The following is a 25214-nucleotide window of genomic DNA, read 5'->3' on the forward strand; positions in this document are numbered from 1 at the left end:
GCAAACATCAGCTATCAAGAAGTATAAAACAACCTCTGGAGGCATCACAATCCCTCACTTCAAGCTCTACTATACAGCTAAAATAATAAAAACAGCTTGATACTGTCATAAAAACATGTGGACCATGGAACTGAACTGAAGACCCTGACATTAATCCACACTCCTATGAACATATGATTTTCAATAAAGCCAAAACAGTACAGTGGAAAAAAAGAAAGCATCTTCAACAAATCGTGCTGGCATAACTAGATGTCAACATGTAGAAGACTGCAAATAGATCCATATCTGTCAACGTGCACAAAACTTAAGTCCAAGTGGATCAAAGACCTCAACATATATCCAGTTACTCTGAACCTGAAAGAAGAAAGTAGGTAGTCTCAAACGCATTGGCACTGGAGATCACTTCCTAAATATAACACCAGTAGCACAGACACTGAGAGAAACAATTAATCAATGGGACCTCTTGAAACTGAGAAGCTTTTGTAGGGCAAAGGACATGGTCAACAAGACAAAACAACAGCCTACAGAATGGGAAAAGGTCTTCACCAACCCCACATCTGACAGAGGGCTGATATCCAGAACATATAAAGAACTCAAGAAATTAGATATAAAAATAACCAACAGTCCAATTAAAAAATGGGCTATAGAGCTAAACAGAGAATTCTCAATAGAAGAAGCTCAAATGGCTGAAAGACATTTAAGGAATTGCTCAACATTCTTAATCATCAGGGAAATGCAAATCAAAATGCCTCTGAGATATCCATCTTACACCCGTCAGAATGCTAAGATCAAAAACACTAAAGACAGCTTATGTTGGAGAGGATGTGGAGAAAAGGGAACACTCCTACACTGTTGGTGGGAATGCAAACTGGTACAGCCACTTTGGAAATCGTTATGGAGCTTTCTTTAAAATTGGCAATCAACCTCCCTCAAGACCCAGCTATAGCACTCCTGGGCATATACCCAAGGAATGCTCCATCATACCACAAGGACACATGCTCATCTATGTTCAAAGCAGCATGATTTGTAATAGCCAGAATGTGGAAACAACCTAGATGCCCTTCAACTGAAGAATGGATAAATAAAATGTGGTACATATACACAATGGAGTACTACTCAGAAGAGAAAAACAATGACATCATGAGACTTGCAGGCAAATGGATGGAACTAGAAAACATCATCCTGAGTGAGGTAACCCAGACTCAGAAAGACAAACCTGGTATGTACTCATAAGTGGATACTAGATGTAAAGCAAAGGATAACCAGACTGCAACTGACAACTCCAGGGAGCCTACCTAGTAAAGAGGACCCGAAGAAAGACACAGGGATCACCCAACGACAGAGAAATGGATGAGATCTACATGAGCAAACTGGGGATGGGGGGGGGCGGTAATGGAGATCAAGGGTCAGGGGAAAGAGAGCTTAAGGGAGCAGGAGGTCCCAGCTGGATCAGAAACACAGTGGGAGAAGAAGGAAAAAGATACCATGATAAATAAAGACCCCGTGGGAATAGGAAGAAGCAGAGTGCTAGAGAGTTCCCAGAAATCCACAAAGATGCCTCCACTATAGACTACTGGAAATGGTCGAGAGAGTGCCTGAGCTGACCTACTCTGGTGATCTCAGGGCTAAATAGGACTGGTGAGACCTTTACCATCATTCCCTTCCTCAAACACACAATGTTCTTGTCATTAAGACTATAGGAGTCATTCCCTGGGGACAGCTCTGCAATCTTATTCTGCCTACCCAAGTATGGTGAACAGCTCAGGGACTGTGCTGAGCCACTCCAACACTAGGTGGTCCACAGCCCAGTCCTCTGGTGGCTGTGTAGCTACAGGAAAGGCTAACCTCTTTGCTATACCAATCAATAGGCTACAGGATGTAGAGAAGAGGAATCTGGCTCTGCCACACACAGCAATAAGCCTACGACTGGCTGCCTGGGTAGAGATAGAGCACTCAAAACACTCACCAGTGCAGACACATCCTGTTCATCTGTCAACTCTTTTGTCTAAAAGCTGGGCCCTGTGGACACAAGCTCAAGAACTCTCCTACTCATGAAGTCCCTTATATGGGATACCACCAACTTTGGTCCTCATGTCTTTGAACAGTAAGGAAAAGCATGTGTCAGATCTGCCAGAGAAATCTGTCATCTGATTAAAAGATGACTTTTTCAAGTTCCATATGGTCAGCAAGGGTAAGAAGCATGAAGAGGAGGATAGGATGAGTGAGGGATCAGTCATGGGAAAGGAGGTGGAAAACTGCAGGTTCTCACGTTGAAAATTTGTGATACATCACAAGTGCTTCCTCTGTGAGGCCTTGATTTAGCAGGACTTCTGCTTTTATCTGATAGGTCTTCAGTTCAAGGTAAGATTTCCAGGGAATGTTATTATTGATGTAAATATTCTCCAGAGAGCTTAAAAGTTGGAACTGCTCTTGGGTCAGAAGAGTGGCATTGTTATGTCTGCGAATGGTGCTCCTGATCTAAGAAAAAGAGAAGATGGGGAACATCAAAATGCATCTCCTGCCATCCTGCCATTCTAGCGGTCTAGAACACACAAACATGCACACGCACACGTGCACACGCACACATACATCTCCCTAATGAAATTAGAGTAAATAAAACACCACATTGGTGATTCAGCTCAATAAATGTATGAACAAACCCAGCCTGGGATCCTCTTACTACAGTAGTAAAGAGGTAGAGTTGGGAATAGGGATGTCTGTGTCCTTTGAAAACAATATGAAGGAGCTCTTGATTAGCATTTAACCTAAGGAACAGACCTTACACACATTCAGTGAGATTCGCACTAGAAGACATATGTAGCTATGAGTGGTTGTGCACACATCAGAGGATTGTGCTTAAGCATAAACCCAACAGTTACCACAAGGGCTTCTCCTGATGTTACCAAGGCAATCAGAGAGCACCCAAGCTTGGAGGAAACCCTATTCATGCCTTCCACAATGCAATCCCAGCTGGAAGCAAAAGGATTTGTGATGGGGTGCCCAAAGTGATTTAATTAGTATTTAGGATACTCAAGTCTCCAAGAGCCTCTGTGAGACAATGAGCAAGGAAAACTCAGTTCCTGCTATTTAAAGATTCCAGGAACTAAGGCTCAGAAGCAGCAGAAAAACAAAAAAAACCTTTGGGAACTGTGAGCTCCATGGACCACAGCATTGCACAAGCCTTTCTTGAACCTTTCTTGGCTGTCAGTGTCTTTGAGAGCAGAAGTGTAATGAATTCTAGAGACAAACTGCTCACACTATTGACCTGCTTTCTGTGATCACACTTCTGATGAAAGACAAAGTAAGACATGTCCACCAGGGAGAAAAAAAAGTGAGGTTCGCTAGTTTAAACATAGAAAAGGGCACCAGGCTTTTACATTTGCTCCATAGGATTACATACAAATGACCTCTCTTTTCAGCAGCAATGAGACTTACCTTCTTTGGAGCTCCAGCAATGAAAGGTCCTTTAATATCTGGACAGCTCTGATGGTCTGTGAGCCAAGGTGTGAGAATATCACCTGTTACCAGATACAAGTAGTTAGGAAAGGAGCTACTTTGCTTCTCCAATGATCAATATTAGTTTATGTTAATTTACGTATTGCTAACTCACTGACCACGATGGCCATGGAGATACAGGCTTTAATCCTGCAATTTCATGGCTGAGATAGTAGTTACAACCTGAATTCTATTTTAATTTAAAAACTGGGATTAAATAAATTTTTTCAAGAGTTTACAAAGGAGATCAATTCAAGATGGCAGTGGCTGCTGGCATCCACAGGCCCATGGAGCAGCTCTAAGGAGCCTGAGAGACCCAAGGAGGGTAAGATTGGAGATAGGGCAGCAGAGGATGAATCTGAGAGAGCACAGAATCTCAAAAACAACTAAAATATGGTAGGTCATATGGGAAGATGCTTTTAAGAAGTGGTCTCATGAAATTGAAAAAAAAAAAGAAGAAGAATAGCAGAGCAGATTCCATACATGGGCCAGAGATAAGTGAACCTACAGCTGCTGAAGCTCACACTAATGGAGATGGAGAATGGTTCATTTTCTGGATTGGGTTAGCTCAAAAAGCCTCTGGAGACTGTGCTGTAGCTGGAGGCCATGTTGGTGTCCATAAACCATGCTGCCACCAGAAACCATATGGAAGTCAATGAGCTGTGCTGCCACTGGCTGTTCCGGGTAAGGAAGCTTCTTTTGCAGTGGTAACAATGACTGTAGACTCGTAGTTGAGAATGAGAAACCTATCACAGAAGCCTTTTCCCATCTTCAAATAAAAAAGGAAGCAGTCTAGACAGTAAGCCACTGAAGAGAGTCCTTAAAGTATGATAAAGATGCTGAAATGTAGCTCTTTTCAGTTGATGTCTTCCAGCAGGAGATGTGGCTGTTGAGTGTGGGGAAGGACTCAGTTATTTTAAAGGGGCTGGCCAATGAGACTTTCACCATGCTCCAATGACTACGTGGAAAACACAAATTAGAATTTATGTTTTTTTTTTCTTCTTTTGGGCAGGCACAGGGTGGGAGAATGCCTTTGGAAGGAATGGGAAGCTATTTTGATCAGGTGCATTATATAACATTGCCAAATAATCAGTAAAAATATGTTAGAAAAAATGTACAATGAATAGAAAAGATTCCCTTAAAACTCTACAGGGATTTATTTTTAGGGCATGCTCTCCAGGAACTCGTTATGCAACAGAGGGTGCTAGCCATGAATTAGTGGTTACTCAGCTATCTCATCTCCCAAGTGCTCAGGGGACACTCCTGAATAAGCAGTCCTGTCCCTGAACTACTTTTAGAGAGTTTCTTTGGGGACCACAGCAGGAGACACAGTTGCTCATGTGCCCTAGACAGTCCCAATTCTCTACCCTGAAGGTCCTGTCCTGAGGGTTGCTCACTGATCTCTAGGTAGGACACAGCTGCCTATCCAGCCAGCTCCTCCAAGGCAACCCTACTCATGGATGAGTGGCAGATGTGGCCACCAGTTCCTCTCACATCCCAACACTACTGCTCAACAGCACTAACATGGAAATGCTAACGTGGAAAACTGAGTGGAGGGTTGATGCTGCTGCAGTGGAACATCTTGGCTCTGAGTGTGCCTATCTACACACCTGGCTCTTTCCCTACTTCTGTGGAAATGCTCTCAGGAACTACTTGAGTATTTTGTCTACACTGAGCTCATAAACACTTAACACTTCAGTGAGCCCAGAGCCCAGTCTGTCAGATATTCCACTGTGGAATGTAAAGATCCATTTAGTGAGAGAGGAAATGTTCTGTCCAAAATCATAACCCCACATAGATCAGGGATAAGATTCTAGTTAGGACAACAGCTTCTAGTTCAGTATTCTACCCATGATTCCACACTTTCTGGACTTCTCAAAGTGTGTGGGAAAATTCAATGAAAGAAATGTTTCAATTTCTTTACTTACCAGACATTGTTGGGAAGATAATAAAAACACAGTTATAAGAATCAGATAAAGAGACAAAAACACTGTCTGGATTCTGAAACAAAAAACCCACATGTCCAGGGTCAGAGATACTGGATACTGAGGAAAATGAAGGTTGTCAGCATCATAAAGACCAAAAGACCATTCATAAGAGGTAGAGTGATGTCATAAAACTACACTGGTACCCTAGTCAAAGACTTCTTGAAAAAAAGAGCAAATAAATTAGAGATGCAGACCTGAGTTTTGTTGGGTTCCTATCTTTTCTTTGTACTTCTATGATTCCTTATGATCTGCAAGTCTGTACTCTAGTGAAGACAATGACTGTGAAAATGAAGAAGCAGCTTCAGTTTTAAAGCTGATCCTGAAGGCTCATAGGCCCTGCCACACATTCGACAATTCATGTGTTCTCCAGAGGTCAGAGAAATAAAGGACCCAGCACTTTCTCTCAGTCCTTTCTAACTGAGCTAGCAGTGTGTGCAGAAAGAATTCTATTTTCTTATTTTTTTCAGGAATAAGTTTGTCTTTGTGACTGAAGCTGGCTTGAGATTCACCATTTATCCTACATTTGCCAACAACCAGCATCAGTCCTCCAGCTTCAGCCTCCTGGGTGCTGAGATTTCACCTATGAGCCCAGACACTCAGATCAGAATTGTTATGATATATCTATAGCATGCTTATTTTCATATTTTTTCTTTTTTTTAGAGACATGGTTTCTCTGTGTAGTTTTGGTGCCTGTACTGAATCTCGCTCTGTAGAGCAGGCTGGACTCGAACTCACAGAGATCCACCTGCCTCTACCTCCCAAGTGCTGGGGTTAAAAGCATGCACCAGCACCCAGTTCATTTTCATAATTGTTAAGCATCACCAGTATTCAAGAAAACAGCAGAGAAAAAACAAACACAAAAGGTTTCTTTCCTGACAAGTTTGCTGTCCTAGTTACACATTTTTCCAGCCTCAGTTTACTTCCTGGTCTACTAACCTACATGTTCACTAAATCCATCTCTGTTTGCCCTGTGCTGAGCAAATTACTCAATCACCAGAGAAATTTATTATTCAATGAAGTCTTTTGGCTCCCTTCAGCATTCAGTCCCACAAATCCTATGTTACCATGGTTAACACCTCCAAGTTCCATGTTCTCCCTTTCCTCCATTCTATTTTATCCCCCACCACTGCATTTTTCTGTTTTCTTGACTATCTCCAGGTCCAGGTGGCCTGTTCCTTTTTGTAAAAAGCCCCGAAGTGCTCTTCCAATAGCTTCAGCCTCCCTGCCCTGTGTTTCTTCCTCCTCTCTAGTTCTCTTTTAACTAGACAAAAGACTCCAAACATTGGGAATGCTGATTTTTAAAACTCCATTGGTTTTATTTTATTTCTTCAGGAATGGTCTTTAACACCCAGGCTATCACCAAAGTCACTGTGCAGCTAGAGACTGGCATGGTCTCCTTGATTCTTCTGCCTCTGTTTCCCAAGGGCCAAGATTGCAGGGGTATGGCACCATGCTCTGACTAATCACATTAGGAGTTTGTGTTGAGTCTGAGCCAGGGTTGTACAGCTATCTGAAACTGCACAAAACATGGGTGAGGACCTTTATTATCAGGAAGGTGCCTGTCATTGTCCCAGTGTGCAGGTGCCAGAGAGAGCACAGCTGCTCCTGTCGTTCACTGTAACAAACAGTCCTGCTTTAGCAGGGACAGCAGACTTTCCTCGCCCCCACTGCTTTAGGATACATGTGAGGACACAGAAGAGGGAGGGACATCTGCCTAGCCAGAAAAGGTCAGCTCATCTCAGCTGCGAATGGAACACTGCCAGACACACTCTCGAGTTCCCTTGTATTTCACCACTAATGTTGACCAGCACCAACTGTGAAGTATCATTGTGGGAAACTGTGTGGAGTGAAGTGTCTTGGCCCTCAGTTCTCCTCATTACATACCCAGCTCTCTCTCTCTGCTTCAGCTGAAACAGTCCCAGAAACTTTGATTTTCTTCTCTATGTCTTGCTCCTAAACACTCAATACCTCAGAGAACCCTGAGCCCTGCCAGCCTGTTATCTCACCAAGGAAGGTGAAGGAACATTCACTGAGAGGATGAGGAAATACTCTGTCCAAACCTCAACCCTAGGGAATGTCAAAGATGAGACCACGTTAGGGCACCAACCTCTTGTTCACCACTTTCCCCTCTATCCCACATTGTTTTGATGCTTCCCAATTTAGTGAGCTGTCCAATTAAACAAACATTAAAGTTTCTTTTCCTACCTGACATCTTCAAGTCAGGAACAGAACAGGAGTAGGATCTGGATAGAGGGATGGGGACAAAATAGGAGTAGGATCTGGGTAAAGGGATGGGGACAAAACAGGAGTAGGATCTAGGTAAAGGGATGGGGACAAAACAGGAGTAGGATCTGGATAAAGGAATGGGGACAAAACAGGAGTAGGATCTGGATAAAGGGATGAGAGAGTGGGTTGTTAGGTTTCGCAGTAAAAAAAAATCACGTCTGTGCAGGATCAAAGATGCTCAGTACTGAGGCACATTTGGTCACACACGGCAACCTCAAGACTTTATCTGGTGCTGATTGGTTGAGGGAGGAATGATGTCATAAAGCAGATGAAAGAAAGCCAATAGGATTCCCAGAAGCCATGTTTAAAAAGGGACAGTTGAAAAAAAAAAAAAGCGACAGTTGGACACCTGCAGGAAGACTAGAGCAGCTTTACATGGCTGCAATCTGGGAATCTGAAAGCACATAACCCAGATATGACAATTTCTAGTCCCAGACCCTTAGTTCAGGAAGAGTGTCAAGTGTTTCACACAAGTGATCATTAATAAAGTCATTTATTATTGACACATGATTTTCACATTTCAACAGATAAAAATGTATTTAAATGCACAGATGATGTCCTTGGTGAGCATCTTAGATACTGTTTTATTGCTGTGAAGAGTCACCACAGCCAAGACTACTCCAGGTGGAGCTCCAGGAGTCCAGTTGGTGAGAGAGAGGAGGGATTATATGAGTAAGAGATATCAAGACTATGATTGGATAAAGCACAGGGACAAATATCCAAACTAGTGGAAACACATAAACTGTGAACCAATAGCTGAGGAGCCCCCATGAAACTGGACCAGGCCCTCTGGATAAGTGAGACAGTTGATGAACTTGAACTGTTTAGGAGGCCCCCAGGCAGTGGGACCAGGACCTGTCCTCAGTGAAGGAGCTGGCTTTTTGGAACCTAGGGCCTATGCTGAGACATTTTGCTCAGCCTTGGTGCAGGGAGGAGGAGACTGGACTTGCCTCAACTGAATCTACCAGGCTGAGCTGACTCCCCAGTGGAGACCTTGCCTTGGAGGAGGTGGGAATGGGAGGTGGATTGGAGGGGGTAAGGTTGGGGCGTGAGAGGAGGGAGGACAGGGGAATCATGGCTGATAAAAAGTTAAATTATAAAATAAAAATATTTATTAAAAAATACCTCATCTTTAGTGAAGTATACCACACCTAGAAAGACAAATAAGGTATATACTAGCTTATATGTAAATATTAGCTGTTAAGGCAATCATAATCATAACCAAGCAAAAATCCATATAACCACAAGGTTTGTTATAGAGTAGAGAACTGAGCACAGGTAGATCTCTCTAGGAAAGGAAAATAGAACAATTATGGATAGATAAGGGGGAGCTGGAAGTGGAGGATCATGGAAAGGAGAAGGGAAGAAGACAAGGAAGGAAATACATGGAGAGACAGCTAAAACTAAGAGCCATCTGAATGGGTAGTATAGAAATCTGACAGAGAAAAAGATTCCTAAAATATATACATATATGCAGATGATGTACATGAAATCACCAAATACTGGGGAGACAGAGCTCCAACAGGACATCTCTTGTCACCAAATGAAGCATTCATTAGCAGGATTGGGTTCCATCTAATTGAGCTGCTGGCCAAAGGGGTTTTTGTGAATCTCCAAATAACTGAGGTTATTGCCAGGACTATAGGTTGTTATCTACAAAATGACAGCAAGACATCAACTGTTGAATAGAACACCAACAACTCATTGAACATGAACACAGAGAAGTCAAACTAGTGCCTACATACAGCCTTCACACCTATAGTCTAGCATCTTTGGTACAAGGAGGTACTCTACCGAAGGGGAAACATAAACAGTAACACAGCCATGAACCCCTTGATCTACAATGGTGTTCTGCCAACAAAATATACTTAGTGCAATGGTGCTACAAATCTTTTGGGAGTAAACAACCAATATCTTATTGGACTTAAGGCCCACACCATGATATAGAACATATACTGGACACTGGTTGGATAAGCAAGAACCTGTGACTAGATAGGTCGGGGATCTAGTATGAAACCAAATAACACCTTTCCAAATGAAACAAAACATAAGAAGAAAAACCGCCTAATGATATTCCACATACTCAGAGTATGGCATACTCAAATATATCTACGGCATATCTATGACATACTCATAGTTAACTGCTCAGTCATCAAGAGGACTTTCTCCAGTGGATAATAGGTTAAGGTGCAGAGACCTACAGTCAGACACTATGCAGAGAGTGAAAGAATTTAGATTGCTTAGCTTAGAACAGATGTCTCTATCAAATCCTTCCCCTCAGGCCTCAGGGGGTGTTTTGAAAGAGGAGGCAGATAGAGTGTGGGACCCAGAATAGATGGAGAAAACCAAGAGTACAGGTTCTCTAAATCAAGAAGATTGACGTACAATTGAATTTCACAAGGACTGTGGCAGCATGCACAGGGCCTGCATGAGTCTACACCAAATTGGGTCCTAGACCTGAAAAGAAATTTGGACACATAACCCTATCCATAACCCAGAAGCTATTTCCAGTTGATAACTACTTGCAAGTGAAAATTTAGTTTTCTCCGAGTGTAGTTGGGGGCTTCCCTGTGTCCCACCTGGTCTGCAGCCACTCAGACCGAAATAAATACACAGGGACATATTAATTATCAACTCTATGACCATTAGCTCAGACTTATTACTGACAAGCTCTTACACTTAAATTAACCCATAATTCTTTTAGTTTTGTTTTGCCATGTGGCTTGGTACCTTTTCTCAGTTCTGCCTTCTCATCTTGCTTCCTCTCTGTCTGGCTGGTGACTCCTGACTCAACCCTTTCTTCTCCCAGAATTCTCCTCATCTGCTTGCCCCACCTATACTTTCTGCCTTGCTATTGACCAATCAGCATTTTATTAAACCAGTGTACAAAAGTAATACCTCACAGCATTTCCCCTTCTCTGTGTAATCAAAAAGAAACATTTTAATGTTAACATAGTAAAATTACATATAATAGAACTGTTATCAAGCAAGAATTACAGTTACAATATCTAGTCTATTTGTATTTGGCAAAATTAAAGAAAATATTCTATCATTTATCCTATATTTGTGAGTCTAAAGTTCCATATCCAATTTATCTTTTATCATAGCCAAGGAAAATTATAACTATCTAGTCTTCAACTACATCAAAGACCTCAGAAAGATATAATATTACCTAAGTAAATAGGAAGTACCATTTTAAGCAACTTCTAAAAATTCTGGAAATGACAGAGACAGCTGCTTGCCTGTATAGTCATTCAAAGTTCCTCTGAAATGTTGGGCATCTTTCTTCAGCCTATAGGCCTAGAGTTTCTTAGTTGCTTCTCTCTGTGTCCTATAGAATATCTGGCAGTTTCTTCTGCAAAGCAGGAACCTGAGCCTAAATGGGGAATGGGGCAGTCATCAGAGCTATCTCTCTATGTAACTTCTGAGAACATCAGTCCTAAGCCTAAATATTCTATTCCCCACTGTGTTTAGTATTGACCCTTTATACCAAACAGCTCCACCCACTAAAACACAATGACAGGAAACTTCATCTCTTACAAATTTATTATTTGTGCACTGTATGTCCTCCACACCCACAGTAGACACAAAAGTGAAGAACCCCATGTCCTGACCCCAGAGCCCGCAGCACAGCCTCCTGAGGCAGTAAGGAGGATGCTCAGTATTTGTCAGGTAGTCCTGCAGGTCTGTAGTGATTGGGGTCCTTGCCACTGTGGCCCCATCTGTTCGCTTCCTGGTCAGCCATAGTATCCTCATGTCCACGGCCCATGAGACTCTGAATGCCCTCTCTTGCATCACTAGGAGAAGCAGACATGGAGGAGATCTATCACCAAGCTTCATTGCCACAGCTGACACCCCCAATTCTCTCATTTGCATGGAATGGCTTTAGGAGGAAACTAGGAAGGGCCAGGAAAGAGGCCCTGAAACAGTGACCCTGCCAAGCCCAGCAATACTTAGTCACTGTATTCTCTCAATTTTTTCATTAAAAAGAAAAGAAAAATGTCACAGTTTTCTGAGGAAATGAACTAGCAGTGCTAATGCCAAAGATTCGAGGCAGATTGATTCGTCAGGAGATCAATGACAGCCATTCTGAATCTACAATCAATAGTTTTTCAGTTATTTCACATCAACTTCAAATTAATCTGAGTGATTAAATTACCACTTCTCTCAGTTCCTAATCCAAAGGAGGTTTGGTCTTCTCAATAGGAGTTCTATGAAACACACACACACACACACTTATTTTTCAGCTGAAAAGTAAATTGTCAGTTCCCATAATTTTCTAGATGGTTGCTTTATTAAACATGGACATGAGAAAGTAAAACTTATGTAACAAATTCATTCTTACAATAATTACAACTAAATGTTAATCACACTGTGCCGAATATTTAGCTACAATTTTGTGCTTTTACTTGTTTAATTAACATAAAAAATATATTTGCTAAATATTTTTCTCACTTTGCTAAATGAATTTAGTTTCACCATTTGATACTAGAATATGTTCTTAAACATTACTACTGTGTCCAAAAACAGTCAAAAGAATGACCCATGGTGAACACTGCCTTGAGGAACTGGGAGAGAGTCTCCAGGAAAAGAGGCAGAGGGCCTTTTACCTCAGGTGCATTTTGTTCACTGGATTGGTCATGGGTGTGATTTCATGTCTCCTGTGTTAAACATTTACATTCAATTTACAAGACATGTCTATTCTTGCTGGATGTCAGAGCATAGCTATAGAACCCAATCTGGTGAAAGGATGTGTGGAGTGCCGTCCTCAGTTTACCTGAATCTGGATATGGCCTTATGCCTTGCTTTCCTGCTTTCCTAGATATAATCTATAGTATATTCCAGGCAATTGTGTTTAAATTGATCTGACCTGAGAAAGTTCTGGGAAAGGTTAACTCTATTAATATTTAGTATGAGGTTATTGACATTTATTTACATTTATTTTCTGATCATGCTTTGCTGAACTCAAACAGCCGTCCTTGGATCATTGCTTTTTTTGTTACTTCTATGTATAAAGTATACTGAAACTGAAGCAAGGCTCTCTGTAGTGGTATTTATTCCGCCAATGACCTTTGGCTATAGGGCCCAAAGGAGGTGATGCTTTCTGCTGCTGTACATGACCTCTTAAAAGGAGAGGAAGAAGGGTCCCATTCCCCTTTTCCCTGCTCCTGCCTGAGAGGTAGATTCGCTCCTGGTCAGATCAGAGGATGACTTCAGCTGTCTACCGTGGTCTGTATTCATGATGTATTTTCTCAATTCACCTTAATAAATTTCCCTAATACTTCTTAAACAGACTCCCGTGGATTTATCGCTTTAGTTGTCTACAGCATTAGACTGTAGTCTGCCCCATCCTTTCAGGTCCTCAGATCATGGGTCCAGAAGACAAGATCTGCACAGGTTGGTCAAAAAGTTGACACTACTACATATATAACAGAATCTATAGAAAATGTTCACTATAAACACAGCCCTAAAAAGTAACTGAATTTGATCTTTTGTATTGAAGATTCAATTTCTCATAAGAAGGTAACTATTACAGTTCATGAAGTATATTAAGCATAGACTCCATCAAGTAGCATTTGCCGAAGCTGCACTGAGTAAGTACCTACTGCATGCAAGTAATGCTATAGCAGGAACCGCTGCACACAACTGCTATGGACAGAGTCCCCCGGTCCTGAAGATCTCCCACACATAGGCTGCACCATGGGCATTCCCTCCATGAAAATGTCTGAATGAGGTGTTGGGGTCAAAATGCCTTTTTCTAAGGGAAGAGTTCACAACTTCCTTACACTGTCAGAAGATCAGTGACACTAAAGATCAGTCAACCCTCATCTGGAAGCAACAGGTGAAGATTATTTGTGGAGCAGGCCCTTTAAGCTGACCAGCATAGGCAAAAAAAAAAGGCTGTGTAAAAACCATCTGAAATAAATGATAAAAGCCATATTTCATGTGAGTGGAGCTTTGTTTTCTATTTTCTTGGAATGTATCCCAAAGTCCTTGTAAATGCTGTTATTCTAAAAGTTGGGCACAGGCTCCTGTCTAACTTCCCCTTACTTGGAAATCCCAAACTCTCTACAGATAGTAACTAAACAGTGGGATTTCCTTGCTTTCAATGGTCAAGACACAATTAGTGCATGAAATGTTAACAGAAAATGTGGTTGAACTTCACATGTTTCAGTTCATTCATTGAGTCTCCCCTCTCTGCTATTTTCTTTGTACAGAGATTGACATGGGGGGGAGGGGGTTGGTCCAGCCTCAACTGAATGTACCAAGCTTTGTTGACTCGCTATGGGAGGCCTTAACTTTTTGCAGAAGTAGATGGGGGGAGGGCTGAGAGGGGGGACTGGTAGGTATATAAATGAAAAACAAATTTTAAATAAATAAATAAATGAAAGACACAGTAAAGTTGGTTAATTGGTACTTTTTCCTCATTAAAGTGTAAACAATTGAGGCATTATAAGCCACATGGTCTCCTGGTGTGAGCTAGTGTGGGGAAGAGCTATCCTTTCACTGCACATTGGAAAGAACAGTTGGAAAATCTGTTTGAACCAGAGCATCTTAGATCCTCTTTCCAGTTTAAGCCAGTTCAGTTCCTCTCATGTTGGCCTCTTGCTTTTCTTAACTAAATGAACAAATATTTCAGGGTCAGTGTGACCTGAGGCTCAGCACAGAGATCTGTTAGTCTTATTTCATCAAAGGTGATTGTTCCCAATCCTGGGGGAGTCTCTTTAGAAGACTGAATTTGTGAAACCCTGTAGTGGGTAGCTGTTCCAGCTTTGACCTGAAAGTACCATCCCCAGCGAGGCTTCTGGCAACTGTCATGCCTACCTCTGACCTGCCCTTGAGGCAGGGCCGAGAAGGGAGTGCTTAAGACCTGAGATCTGGATATGCAGGCTCTCTTGGTTCCTTGTGATCCTAGATGCTGGATGGTAAACCAAGCAGAGTTCTCCAGAGAACACTGCTGGACTGCACTTCACCTCTCCCAGACCCTGTAATCAACCCCTTTACTGGCTGTAAATTACCCCAAAATAAACTTACTTTTAACTATGTGGAGTTGCATTAATAAATCCCCCAATAAAGACCTGTGTTAACTTCTCTTCTTGAACTGCATGGTGCAATTTACAGCTGGTTAATGCCTCTGTACACTTTATTTAGCTGTTTACTGACTGTAATGGTAGCTGTAAGCCATACTTCATTTCTTCTTTTTTTCTTCAATATTTATCAAGCAGTACTTTAATAAATGAAGGTTATTTATTTTTAAGATAATGTCTCTCGCCGGGCGATGGTGGCGCACGCCTTTAATCCCAGCACTCGGGAGGCAGAGCCAGGCGGATCTCTGTGAGTTCGAGGCCAGCCTGGGATACCAAGTGAGTTCCAGGAAAAGGCGCAAAGCTACACAGAGAAACCCTGTCTCGAAAAACCAAAAAAAAAAAAAAAAAAAAAAAAAAGATAATGTCTCTCAATGTAGCCCTTGGCTGCTCAAGAGATTTTCTACATAGATCAATCTGGCTTTGAACTCATGGAGATAGACCTGCCTCTGCCTCCTAAGCACTGGAATTAAAGGTGTGTGCCACACTATACAAGACATAAATGAAGGGTTTTTTTTGTTTTTGTTTTTGTTTTTTAAGAAAGTTGACATGTAAGTACTATGTTGCATCCTCAGGCAAGGAAAATTATTCCTATTATGCCTTACACTAATTCATGACTGACATATTCAGTAACTGACAGTATTTTGCATGAAGTTCTCTAGGTTTTTATAGTAAACATGAAAGGCTGACATCATACACTGAAGAGCATCACTCTGCTTCTCTTCTGCCCATTTTCTTTCCCAAAGATGAGAACAACATGGTACCCAATTGTATGTTGATGCCTCTCTGGTGGGGGAAAAGCTGTACTGTCCAAGATGTCAAAGGCATAAGCAACACATACTACTCTTTGTAGTGTAGGAGAGAACCAAAAGTGGGCAAGGAAGAGGAACAAATAAGGACCAACTCTCCTCTCACCAGCATTCTGATAAGAAGGCCAAGTTGAGGCTCTCAGGGTTGGGACCTTTCCCATTAGAGTACTCTGAAGCTGAACACCATTGACTTAATGACAGAGTCCCACTTCTTTCCCTGAATTTTCCTCAAGTTTAGGTTTTCCCATTGTAATGTTGATTGGAAATGGGAATTATTAAACATAGCTCTGCTTCATGCCTCTCTGTTAGAAAGTTTGTTCTTGTGTATGGTCTCCTCCTTACATAATGCATCTGGGAATTTCATGAAAGTTTGTGCAAAGCTAAGTCATTTCTCAGGAGACAGCTGAGATACCATCACTTGGTGAACTCTCTACTAATCATCTTCCTCTCATTTTCATCACCTCAGTGACAGATCTCACACAAGCTATATTCCCATGCATGTGACTTGGTTCTTGCCTCCAGTGTTCTGAGTTATTTTATTACACATTAATCTCTTTTTTCATTACATGCCTCGGTTGATGAGTAATCCAGGTTTATTTTAAAAATACTAATCCTGCATATGAGTTACTACTAGGACCCAAAGAATTCAAAAACTTGGGTACACAATGAGAAGAGAATAGTAATGGACAAAATAGATAATTACTGTCAAAGAAAAAAATCAGTACTCCTGGCTGCATTTATTTCAGCTGTGTTACCAGGACATTGAAAATGCCCTCAAACTAATGCAAGGGATAAAGCACAAAGCAAAGTGTCCAAACGGGACTTGAGTTAGGACCAAGTGGCCCCTGTGTCAGAGTAGTATTGATTTCATGGCTATTGAAAATCTGTATGGTGGTTCCTCCAAAACCTAAAGTTAGATCTACCATAAGACAGAGTGATAGCTTACCTAGTGTGTGAATATATACATGAAGAACTCTAAGGCGGTGTGCCACAGAGACAACTGTATCTCTATGCTCATGGTCAAACCATCTGCAGCAGTTAAATTCAAGAGTCAGCTTTGATGTCAATCAACAGAAGAATAGATACCCAAAATGTGTTATACGCTTCTTAGCTATGAAAATACCATCATGAGAGTTCTCTGTAATTGAAGGTTTAACAACAACAATTTTCAAACATTGGATCAAAATGATTAAAAATTGCACATTTTGTCCAGATGAGCCAGCGTGAAGCACCCCCAGTACATAAGCATACAACCTCATCACATTTCTGCAGAATTGTAATTCCCACACACATTGAGTACTATTACCCCCATTCGAATGAGAGAAGGGTAGCCTGGTTCTCAACAAGGTCTATGAATGAAACTCCAATGAAGGCAGCTACAGTGTGGGGTTATGGAGAAGGAGGAGCTACATATTAAGTGCAATTTTACTTGTTTCTCTGCCTTCCTCCCTCTCACATGCCCTCCCTCTCCTTTACTCACCCTTTTCCCTTTTACACATATGCACAGATAGACAGATACAGATACACACAAATATATTTTGCTGATTTCATGTATCCATCTCAAACTAATAATGTTGAAGTTTTTTGTTTTGTTTTATTTTTAATAATGAATCCTTCTTCCAAGGATACTTTACACTGATGTGCATCTTCTTGGTACAATCGTGACCTAGACTTGGTAATACACACTTGTGCTTGGCTTCATCTTTCTCTATGGAATAATCAATCATTCAATATTATTACAATTAAAATGTCATGTTTCACCCTTTCTCTAGAAATCATAGAAATATAGATGTTGATGCAATCTATTTTTCTTTTATATACTTTTTCTGGAATTAATAACGAACGTGGAGAATTTTCTCCATTCACCCCATCTGGCTGCATCTAGCATCAATTGTTATGGAGCCTGAAAACTATACATATTCATAAACTCTTTACTCAAGATGCTGTCATTAATTGGCTCCCTCAGCACTTCATAAAGCTCAGCCATTCCCAGCATCTGTAAATGAAATTCCCAGTCCTGCTTCTTATAGACACAAGAAATTCATTTGTTTCCTGGTACAGACTCATGACTAAGTAGGTAGAATTATCTTTCTTCTACAGCCATCCTTCAAAGTGTGTGTGTGTGTGTGTGTGTGTGTGTGTGTGTGTGTGTGTGTTTTCCCCATCAAAAATATATTCCTCCCTCAGGTAAGGAAAGCTACATCATGACATCATGAAGCACTAAATTGAAGCTTGTTGTCCTTTACATTTTTGGTGAGAAAATCTCCATTCTTATTCCTTACTCTGCCTACTGGACCCAGCATTATCCAATGAATGTGGGGACTACAGTGCAATACTTAGATAGTAGGCAAAAAAACATGTAATATATTTAAGAAAACTAGGTGGCCACATTAATAAACATCTGTATCACATTTGCCAATGTGCCTCAGATCCAATAAAATGTACACATTTCAAACGTGTTTTCACTAAGTTTCAAAAATTGCATACAGCCAAGAACTGCTGTCTCAACAAAGATTGATAATTCTTAAAACACTTCAAACGGTTTCCTCACATACCTCTGCTGCATATTCCACAGGCTGCATCAGAAAGCTCTTATTTTGGTTTTTATCTTTAGTTTCCCCGGTTCTAAAGCCTGGTAGAAACAAAACAAAAACAAAAACAAGATACACACAGTGCACATGCCGTGTCCACTTTATGTTGCCCAGAGCATTACTTAATTCAACATTATGCTTTTGTGATATAGTTATGAATTTATTAGACAATTACTGCATCACGTGGCCATTGTACACTAAGTTAAAACTTCCACAATGATTCCCAAACACGGTATCCACTTTACACTCTGAATTGATGTGGGATCCCAGTTAATCTATGGCTCTGGGATGTTTTCGAATTATGGTTTCCTTAAATTGTAACTTTTATTTGCATTCTCTTAATGTCTACTAATCTAATTATTTACTTTCATATATTCTTTTGTAAAATATCTGAGCAAGCCTCCTTGTCATCTTTAGTTTCTGATGAATATGTTTACCTGTTTTGATCCATTGACAAGTAAATTTTCTTTATGTACCCTAAACACAAATAATGTTTAAAATATGCAGGGTATAACTATTGTATATCAGTTTTAACTTTTTCTCACTGGCTGTTTTTGTATATAAAATTCTAGGGAAAGTCTGTGACACTCTTACAGGTTATTTTGATTTCTTACTACAAAGTCTTAAGCAAGTCTCCTGTATTTATCTGGAAGTACTGAATTTTTACCTTGGTATGATTTTTTTTATATATGTAATTGAAAGTATCTTGTAGACACTACGTAGGAATTGAGTTTGATTTCTCCCCCAGGGTCATCTAGCTATCCCAACATTATTGGTTTAAAAGTACTTTTTTTTCCTGCCTTTACAATAGCATTTTTAAAAACTTAAAGGAATAAAAATGTTCCTTGCCTAGATCAGTTTATTGAACTGCAAGATATGGAGTGTACCACCTGTAGACAATGCCTCTACGTACTTGGAGACCTTGGACAAAGCCAGCATTATCTACTTACAGTGTGGTACACTGTACAAAACTTAGGCCACACTGTATATTTGAAATTTATTGGAGGAACTAGTCAAGAGTAACTTAGTCTTGAGGAGTGTGAAGAAACAGAGAGAACGACCCCCGGACGGACCAAACCCGAGCACCACTGCATCCCCGCCTTCAGCACGGACGTCCCTGGCCGCCGCCATGCTCAAAAGAAAGGCTGAAGGGGATACTAAAGGAGATAAAGCCAAGGTGAAGGATGAGCCACAGAGAAGATCTGCAAGGTTGTCTGCTAAACCTGCTCCTCCAAAGCCAGAGCCCAAGCCTAAAAAGGCCCCTGCAAAGAAGGGAGAGAAGGTCCGCAATTACAAGAAGGGGAAAGTAGATGCTGGTAAGGATGAGAATAATCCTGCAGAAAATGGAGATGCCAAAACAGACCAGGCACAGAAAGCTGAAGGTGCTGGAGATGCCAAGTGAAATGTGTGCATTTTTGATAACTGTGTACTTCTGGTGACTGTACAGTTTGAAATACTATTTTTTATCAGATTTTATAAAAATGCAGAAGTGCCAAGTGAAATGTGTGCATTTTTGATAACTGTGTACTTCTGGTGACTGTACAGTTTGAAATACTATTTTTTATCAGATTTTATAAAAATGCAGAAGTGTTGCTTTACTGTAAACAGCTTTTCTGACCCTCCAAGAATTATTAAACATAAATATGAAAAAGATGAAGAAAAATAGAGGTAAAAAGGGAAAGAGGTAAGAAAACAAAGAAATGAAGTAATGGAGTGAAATATCAAACAAGATGTTTTCCCTGTCAAATGGTAATAAATTTCTATGATAATTATCATTTGCTATCAATTTGACTACATCTGGAACTCACTAAAAACCCAAGCAACTTGGTACAACTGTGAGGGATTTTTAGTTAACTGGATTATTTGATGTGGGAAGACCCATCCTAAGACTGGGCCACATCTTGTGGAACATATAAAAGATATGGGAGAAATAAGATTTTGCTTTTTGCATGCTTGCCCTCATTCTCACTTGTAAATTCATATATCCTGCTGCCAAGGCATTCCTTCACTGACATTAGAGCCTACTTCTTCAGGATTCTGACATATACTGAGAACCAGCTGAGACACCCAGCCTTATTTGCTGAACAACTGTTACATTCTGGACTTTCCATCAGAAGATGGCCATTGTTGGACTAGCTGGACCACAGCCTGGAAGTCACTCTAATAAGTCCCATACAAACAAACATGCATGCATATACACATACATGTCCATTCTATCAGTTCTGTTCACGTAGACAACCCTGACTAACACAACTAATACAACTTCTAAAGCACAAATGCTTTGTACATTACTATGGTTTCATGTACAATGCCAAATATATGGCATAAGAACTCAAGAGAAATTAAATAAAACTAAAATTAAACCACAATCATATCTGACCTTTATCTGTCTTTTATTTTTCACACCATGGATTTGAGGAAAATGTGCTACATATAAGTTATAAAAAAGAATCCTGAATTACCATCCTTAATTTATGCAACAATTTGACATTAGCTATAGCAACTTTTATGACTTCAGAATTATCAACCTATGAAACTGAAACAAACAGCCTCCCACATGACCTACAGATCCGTTTAACACTAAAGACCTTTATAGATTTTACTGAAGGCTGAGAAACATTTCTATTGGAAATGGCAACTTATATTAACATTGCTCAAAGAAAGCTTGCCAGTTTCGTACTTGCAATTGAATTTTGAAAGTGAAAATTTTTTTATATTTTAAAATAATGTGTAATTTCATTTTATCTGCTTAAAGCACTTTCCTTTATATGGATTATACCAAATATTATTAACTTTTGGGGTTTTATTTAATAGATAAAGGCAAGTCCTACTGCCTATAAATTATCAGCCTAGTGATATAGAGCACTAAGCTAGGGCCCCTTAAGGATCTTTGATAATCTTAAAGTTTTAGAAAACAAGTAAAGTCTTGATGGCTCTTATGAAGTGAGTTTCAGTTTATCACAGAGCAACCCTGTCTCAAGGGCAAACAAATATGCAAACAACACTGCCTCAGAGAAAGGGAAGTGCCTTGTCCAAGAACAAATCTCAGCAGGGAGGAAGCACCCAAGGTATGCTAATACATGTTCTGGTTCTGTTTCCCAACGCAGGACATACCTGAGACTCATCTCCACTCTGTCTCCTCCCCATCCTCAAGTGTTGACCAGGAGGGCACTATGCTAATTCCCAAGCAACTCCCAAGTTACATCACCATCACATAGACACTGAGAAGCTAATTTAAGATCAGTACAAAAGCGTACTTTATTCAATAAATTACATGTGCGCTCCAGTGAAAGTTATCATAAATACGATCAGAGATGCATTTAAGGGCTTCATTGGGGGCTAGAAAGATGCTTCAGCACTTATGAGCCCTTAGTGTCTATGGAGAAGACCTGAGTTCAGTTCCCAGCACCCATATTGGACGGCTGACAGACCCCTTACTCTGGATTCAAGGAACCTGACCCCATGTCTGGCTTCTCCTTCTGCAGCCACCTGTACTCACAAGTGCACATACACACACACACACACACACACACACACGCACACGCGCGCGCACACACACACACACACACACGCAAACACACACACACACACACACACACACACACACACACACACACACCCCTGTACATAAATGAAATTAATTGGAAAATAAGTCTTATAAAGACTTAGTTAAATGATTCCCACAATATCTGATTAGGAATACATTGTCCTATAGCTATATGAGATGTAAATTTAGTGTAAAATAAACTTAATAATATTGGCTACTTCATTCATTTATTAGCCTTTCCAATGACATAAGCAGTTTAATGATAATGATATATATTATTGTATAAAAGCTATCAAGAATAGAATCTCATGCAGTTTTTCATTCCTCTTGTCTCGCTACATTGTTTTATAATTTTCAGTTGTGACATACATCAATCACATAGAAAATAATAAAGCGAGCATTACAAACAACACTGCAGGTCTATTTCATCCACTTCTCTCCAGATACAGTTGGAAAATCTAATATAGTGTTGTTGAATCCCACAACATGCTATGCGACAGCCCTCGAGAAAATATCATTTATATTCTTCAAACTCACGACCTACAGGGAAACATTGGCTTCACAGAATTCTTTAGGTCAAGTTCCCAGGGGCTTGTGATGGGTCTTTTAAATGAACACAGTTACTGAAGCTGTAAGGTTGGAATGGAAGAGTTTCAAAGATTAATACAAGAAACTGAGTGTTTAAAATGGACCTTGGGAAGTTGTTTAACAAGTGAGCAGTTTGTCGGGATAAATAGATATGGAGGAATTTTTCTTTTTAGCCAAACAATGGTTTTTATTTATGAGTTTAGTCTTAATTGTTCTCAGGAAAATGCCTTCTGAAACAAGCAGCAAACGTATCATGGGCAGCTCAACTGCACTGGATCAGGACAATGTTAGTTCTTGCTACTGCGTGTGTGTGTGTCTCTGTGTGTGTGCGTGCGTGTGTGTGTGTGCATGTGCGTGTGCATGTGTGTGTGTCTGTGTGTGTGCCTGTGTGTGTGCCTGTGTGTGTGTATATGTGTGTATGTGTGTGTGTGTGTGTGTGTGAATGCATGTGTGTGTGTGTGAGTGTGGTGTGTATATTATGATGCATGCTCTAAAGCAGTAACACTGTATGTAAGAATAGAAAATATTCTGAGCAAACTGAAATAAGGAATACATGAAAATATATGAAGGACATTTTGAAAACTGAAAGATTTGGGAAATGTTCATAGTTGTATACTGCTAAATATAAAAGAAAGGGAACACATAAAGAGGGAGTGGTTTTTTCTTTTATATCAAAAACATGTAAATTTATTAGGAAAAGCAAAATCAAGACAACTAGTGTTCATCCCTCCAGCTGGGGTGGGGATTCTCAGTTATACAGCTGTCTGAGACACTCATGCTGGTATAAGGAACAAGATAAACCCACTGGGTCTGCCATCTCTGCCCTGAGGGGGGTGAATAATCTAAACTAGACACACTGAGAGGAGTGCTTTACTGTCCTGCAGGGTATTTCTCAGTGCATCCAATTAGACAAACAAGTTAACCAGTAACCTTTTCCTATTACCTTCTTTTCTATTAATTATGTCATTATTTTGAAATCAATGTACAATTCATGAATATGTTTGGTGTCATTCTTTTTTTATAATAAAAACCCATATGTGGTCCCAAAATCTTAAAATATTTACTAGTTCACTAATAATAATTTACATTTGGTAGTATTTAATTAACTTTTCAAAAATCCTGAGATGTCTCATGTCTTTTCACCACCAATGAAACCCTTTATTCTGGGCTGGAGAGATGGCTCAGAGGTTAAGAGCACAGGCTGCTCTTCCAGAGGTCCAGAGTTCAATTCCCAGCAACCACATGATGGCTCACAACCATCTATAATGAGATCTAATGCCCTCTTCCGGCATGCAGGCATACATGCAAGCAGAACACTCTATATATAATAAATAAATCTTTTTTTTAAAAAAAAGAACACTTCATTCTTATTCCTGGGACAGAGCTATATTACACTTATCCTATGTATCCAATATCAGTATCCTATTGATTTTAGCTCTGTATTACATCCCAATGAATAGACCATGAGGATATTTATTAACTGCTTCACTTCCAGCCCTGATTTGTCAAAACTTTTCAAGTTCTGGTACTCATTATTGTTAACCATTGATTAATACAATATCTGTACCAAAGTTCAGGTCAGTTAGAGACGGAGATGGGAAGACCTGGGGAAGACAACCAAGGGGATGGTGATCCTTTGGCTCACACGGCAAAAGCCAAACATCTGTTTTATCTGGGACATTGTATTTAGGAGGTTATTTGTACAGTAATTAGCATTACCTTGTTTGATATTACACTAGTACATCAAGTTAAAAAAATTACCTGACCTTGAAAATAAGCAAAATTACTAAGGAAATGATTACCTTCAAGTTTTGTGATGTACTGAAGGCATCACTGAGTTTACTCCTTTATCACTCAAAACTGAACACTTCTGTGATTCCTGACTTCATAAAATCCTGGGTACAATTTACTCAAAGAAGTCTGCCATTGCACTTGTAATAAATATTTATCATGTATTTATCTACATATGAGTATCTTCATAAAATATCTTCTAAGAATTAAATGTGATAGTTTTCAAGCACCTAACTTATTTAGAAGGTTTTACTTCAAGAAAACTTCTGTTTCATGTATCCATACATTGTATATGTGCATATTTTCTGTATTATACATAATGTGTATATATAAATATATATATTTATATATATTTATTATATATATTATATATATATCTATTTCTTCAGCATATAGTTACAGCACACAAGTGCTTATGCATAAATTTTTAAAAGATTTATTTAATTTTAATTATGTGTATGCTTATGTGTCTGTGTTGTTACCTGCCCTTGAGTGCAGTGCCCATAGAGGCCAGAAGAGGGCATCAGATCTCCTGGAGCTAGAGTGGCAAGAAGCTGTGAGTTCCTAAGAAGGAAACTGAACTCAGGTCTTCTGTGTATGCTCTTGTCCATTCAGACATCTCCCTGGCCCAGGAGAATATTTTTCAAGAAACAAAATGCTAACAAAAAGAATAAGAAAGACATAAAGAAAAAATATCAAAATATTGAGAAAATGTATTTCTACTACAAATAGGTACCAGACAGGGTGAGAAGAATTAGTGATATTTTAGGCCTGCTATTAGGTGCTTGAAAACTATCATATTTAATTCTCAGAAGACATTTTGTGAAGATACTCAACTGTAAAAAAAATACATGATAAATATTTATCACGAGTGCATTGGCAGACTTCTTTGAGTAAATTGTATCTAAGATTTTATGAAGTCAGGAATCACAGAGGTATTTTACAGTCTCCTGTAACTCCAGCTCCAGAGGACACCATATCACTGGCTTCCATGGACACCTGTAGTATTCACTAGTATGTAGAGCATATACACA

The 25214-nt window shown here is 39.9% G+C and overlaps 2 protein-coding genes across 7 annotated transcripts in view; one reads left to right on the forward strand and one right to left on the reverse strand.

Annotated features, from left to right (window-relative positions):
* The window catches only part of LOC131920057 (STAM-binding protein-like), a 39847-nt gene that overhangs the window by 11891 nt on the left and 2742 nt on the right, over positions 1-25214 (reverse strand). Inside the window, exons 2-6 of one of the 6 annotated variants that reach the window (XM_059274485.1) lie at positions 24663-24838; positions 18219-18295; positions 10942-11145; positions 3436-3518; positions 2270-2478 (exon numbers count right to left, since the gene is read on the reverse strand). In XM_059274485.1, coding sequence (XP_059130468.1) covers positions 2270-2478; positions 3436-3518; positions 10942-10963 — 314 coding nt within the window. In that variant the 5' untranslated portion in view covers positions 10964-11145; positions 18219-18295; positions 24663-24838. Of the gene's footprint in view, positions 1-2269; positions 2479-3435; positions 3519-5423; positions 5497-7688; positions 8044-10941; positions 11146-18218; positions 18296-24662; positions 24839-25214 lie in introns of those variants that run through there. The other 5 variants (XM_059274478.1, XM_059274505.1, XM_059274492.1 and 2 more) reach the window with 5 other exon arrangements.
* LOC131920173 (non-histone chromosomal protein HMG-17-like) lies at positions 18894-19978 on the forward strand. Its single transcript, XM_059274574.1, has one exon. It carries the CDS (start codon positions 19384-19386, stop codon positions 19654-19656), a length of 273 nt encoding a protein of 90 aa, XP_059130557.1. The 5' UTR covers positions 18894-19383; the 3' UTR covers positions 19657-19978.

Source organism: Peromyscus eremicus, chromosome 1, assembly GCF_949786415.1.
Source record: "Peromyscus eremicus chromosome 1, PerEre_H2_v1, whole genome shotgun sequence".
NCBI lineage: Eukaryota > Metazoa > Chordata > Mammalia > Rodentia > Cricetidae > Peromyscus > Peromyscus eremicus.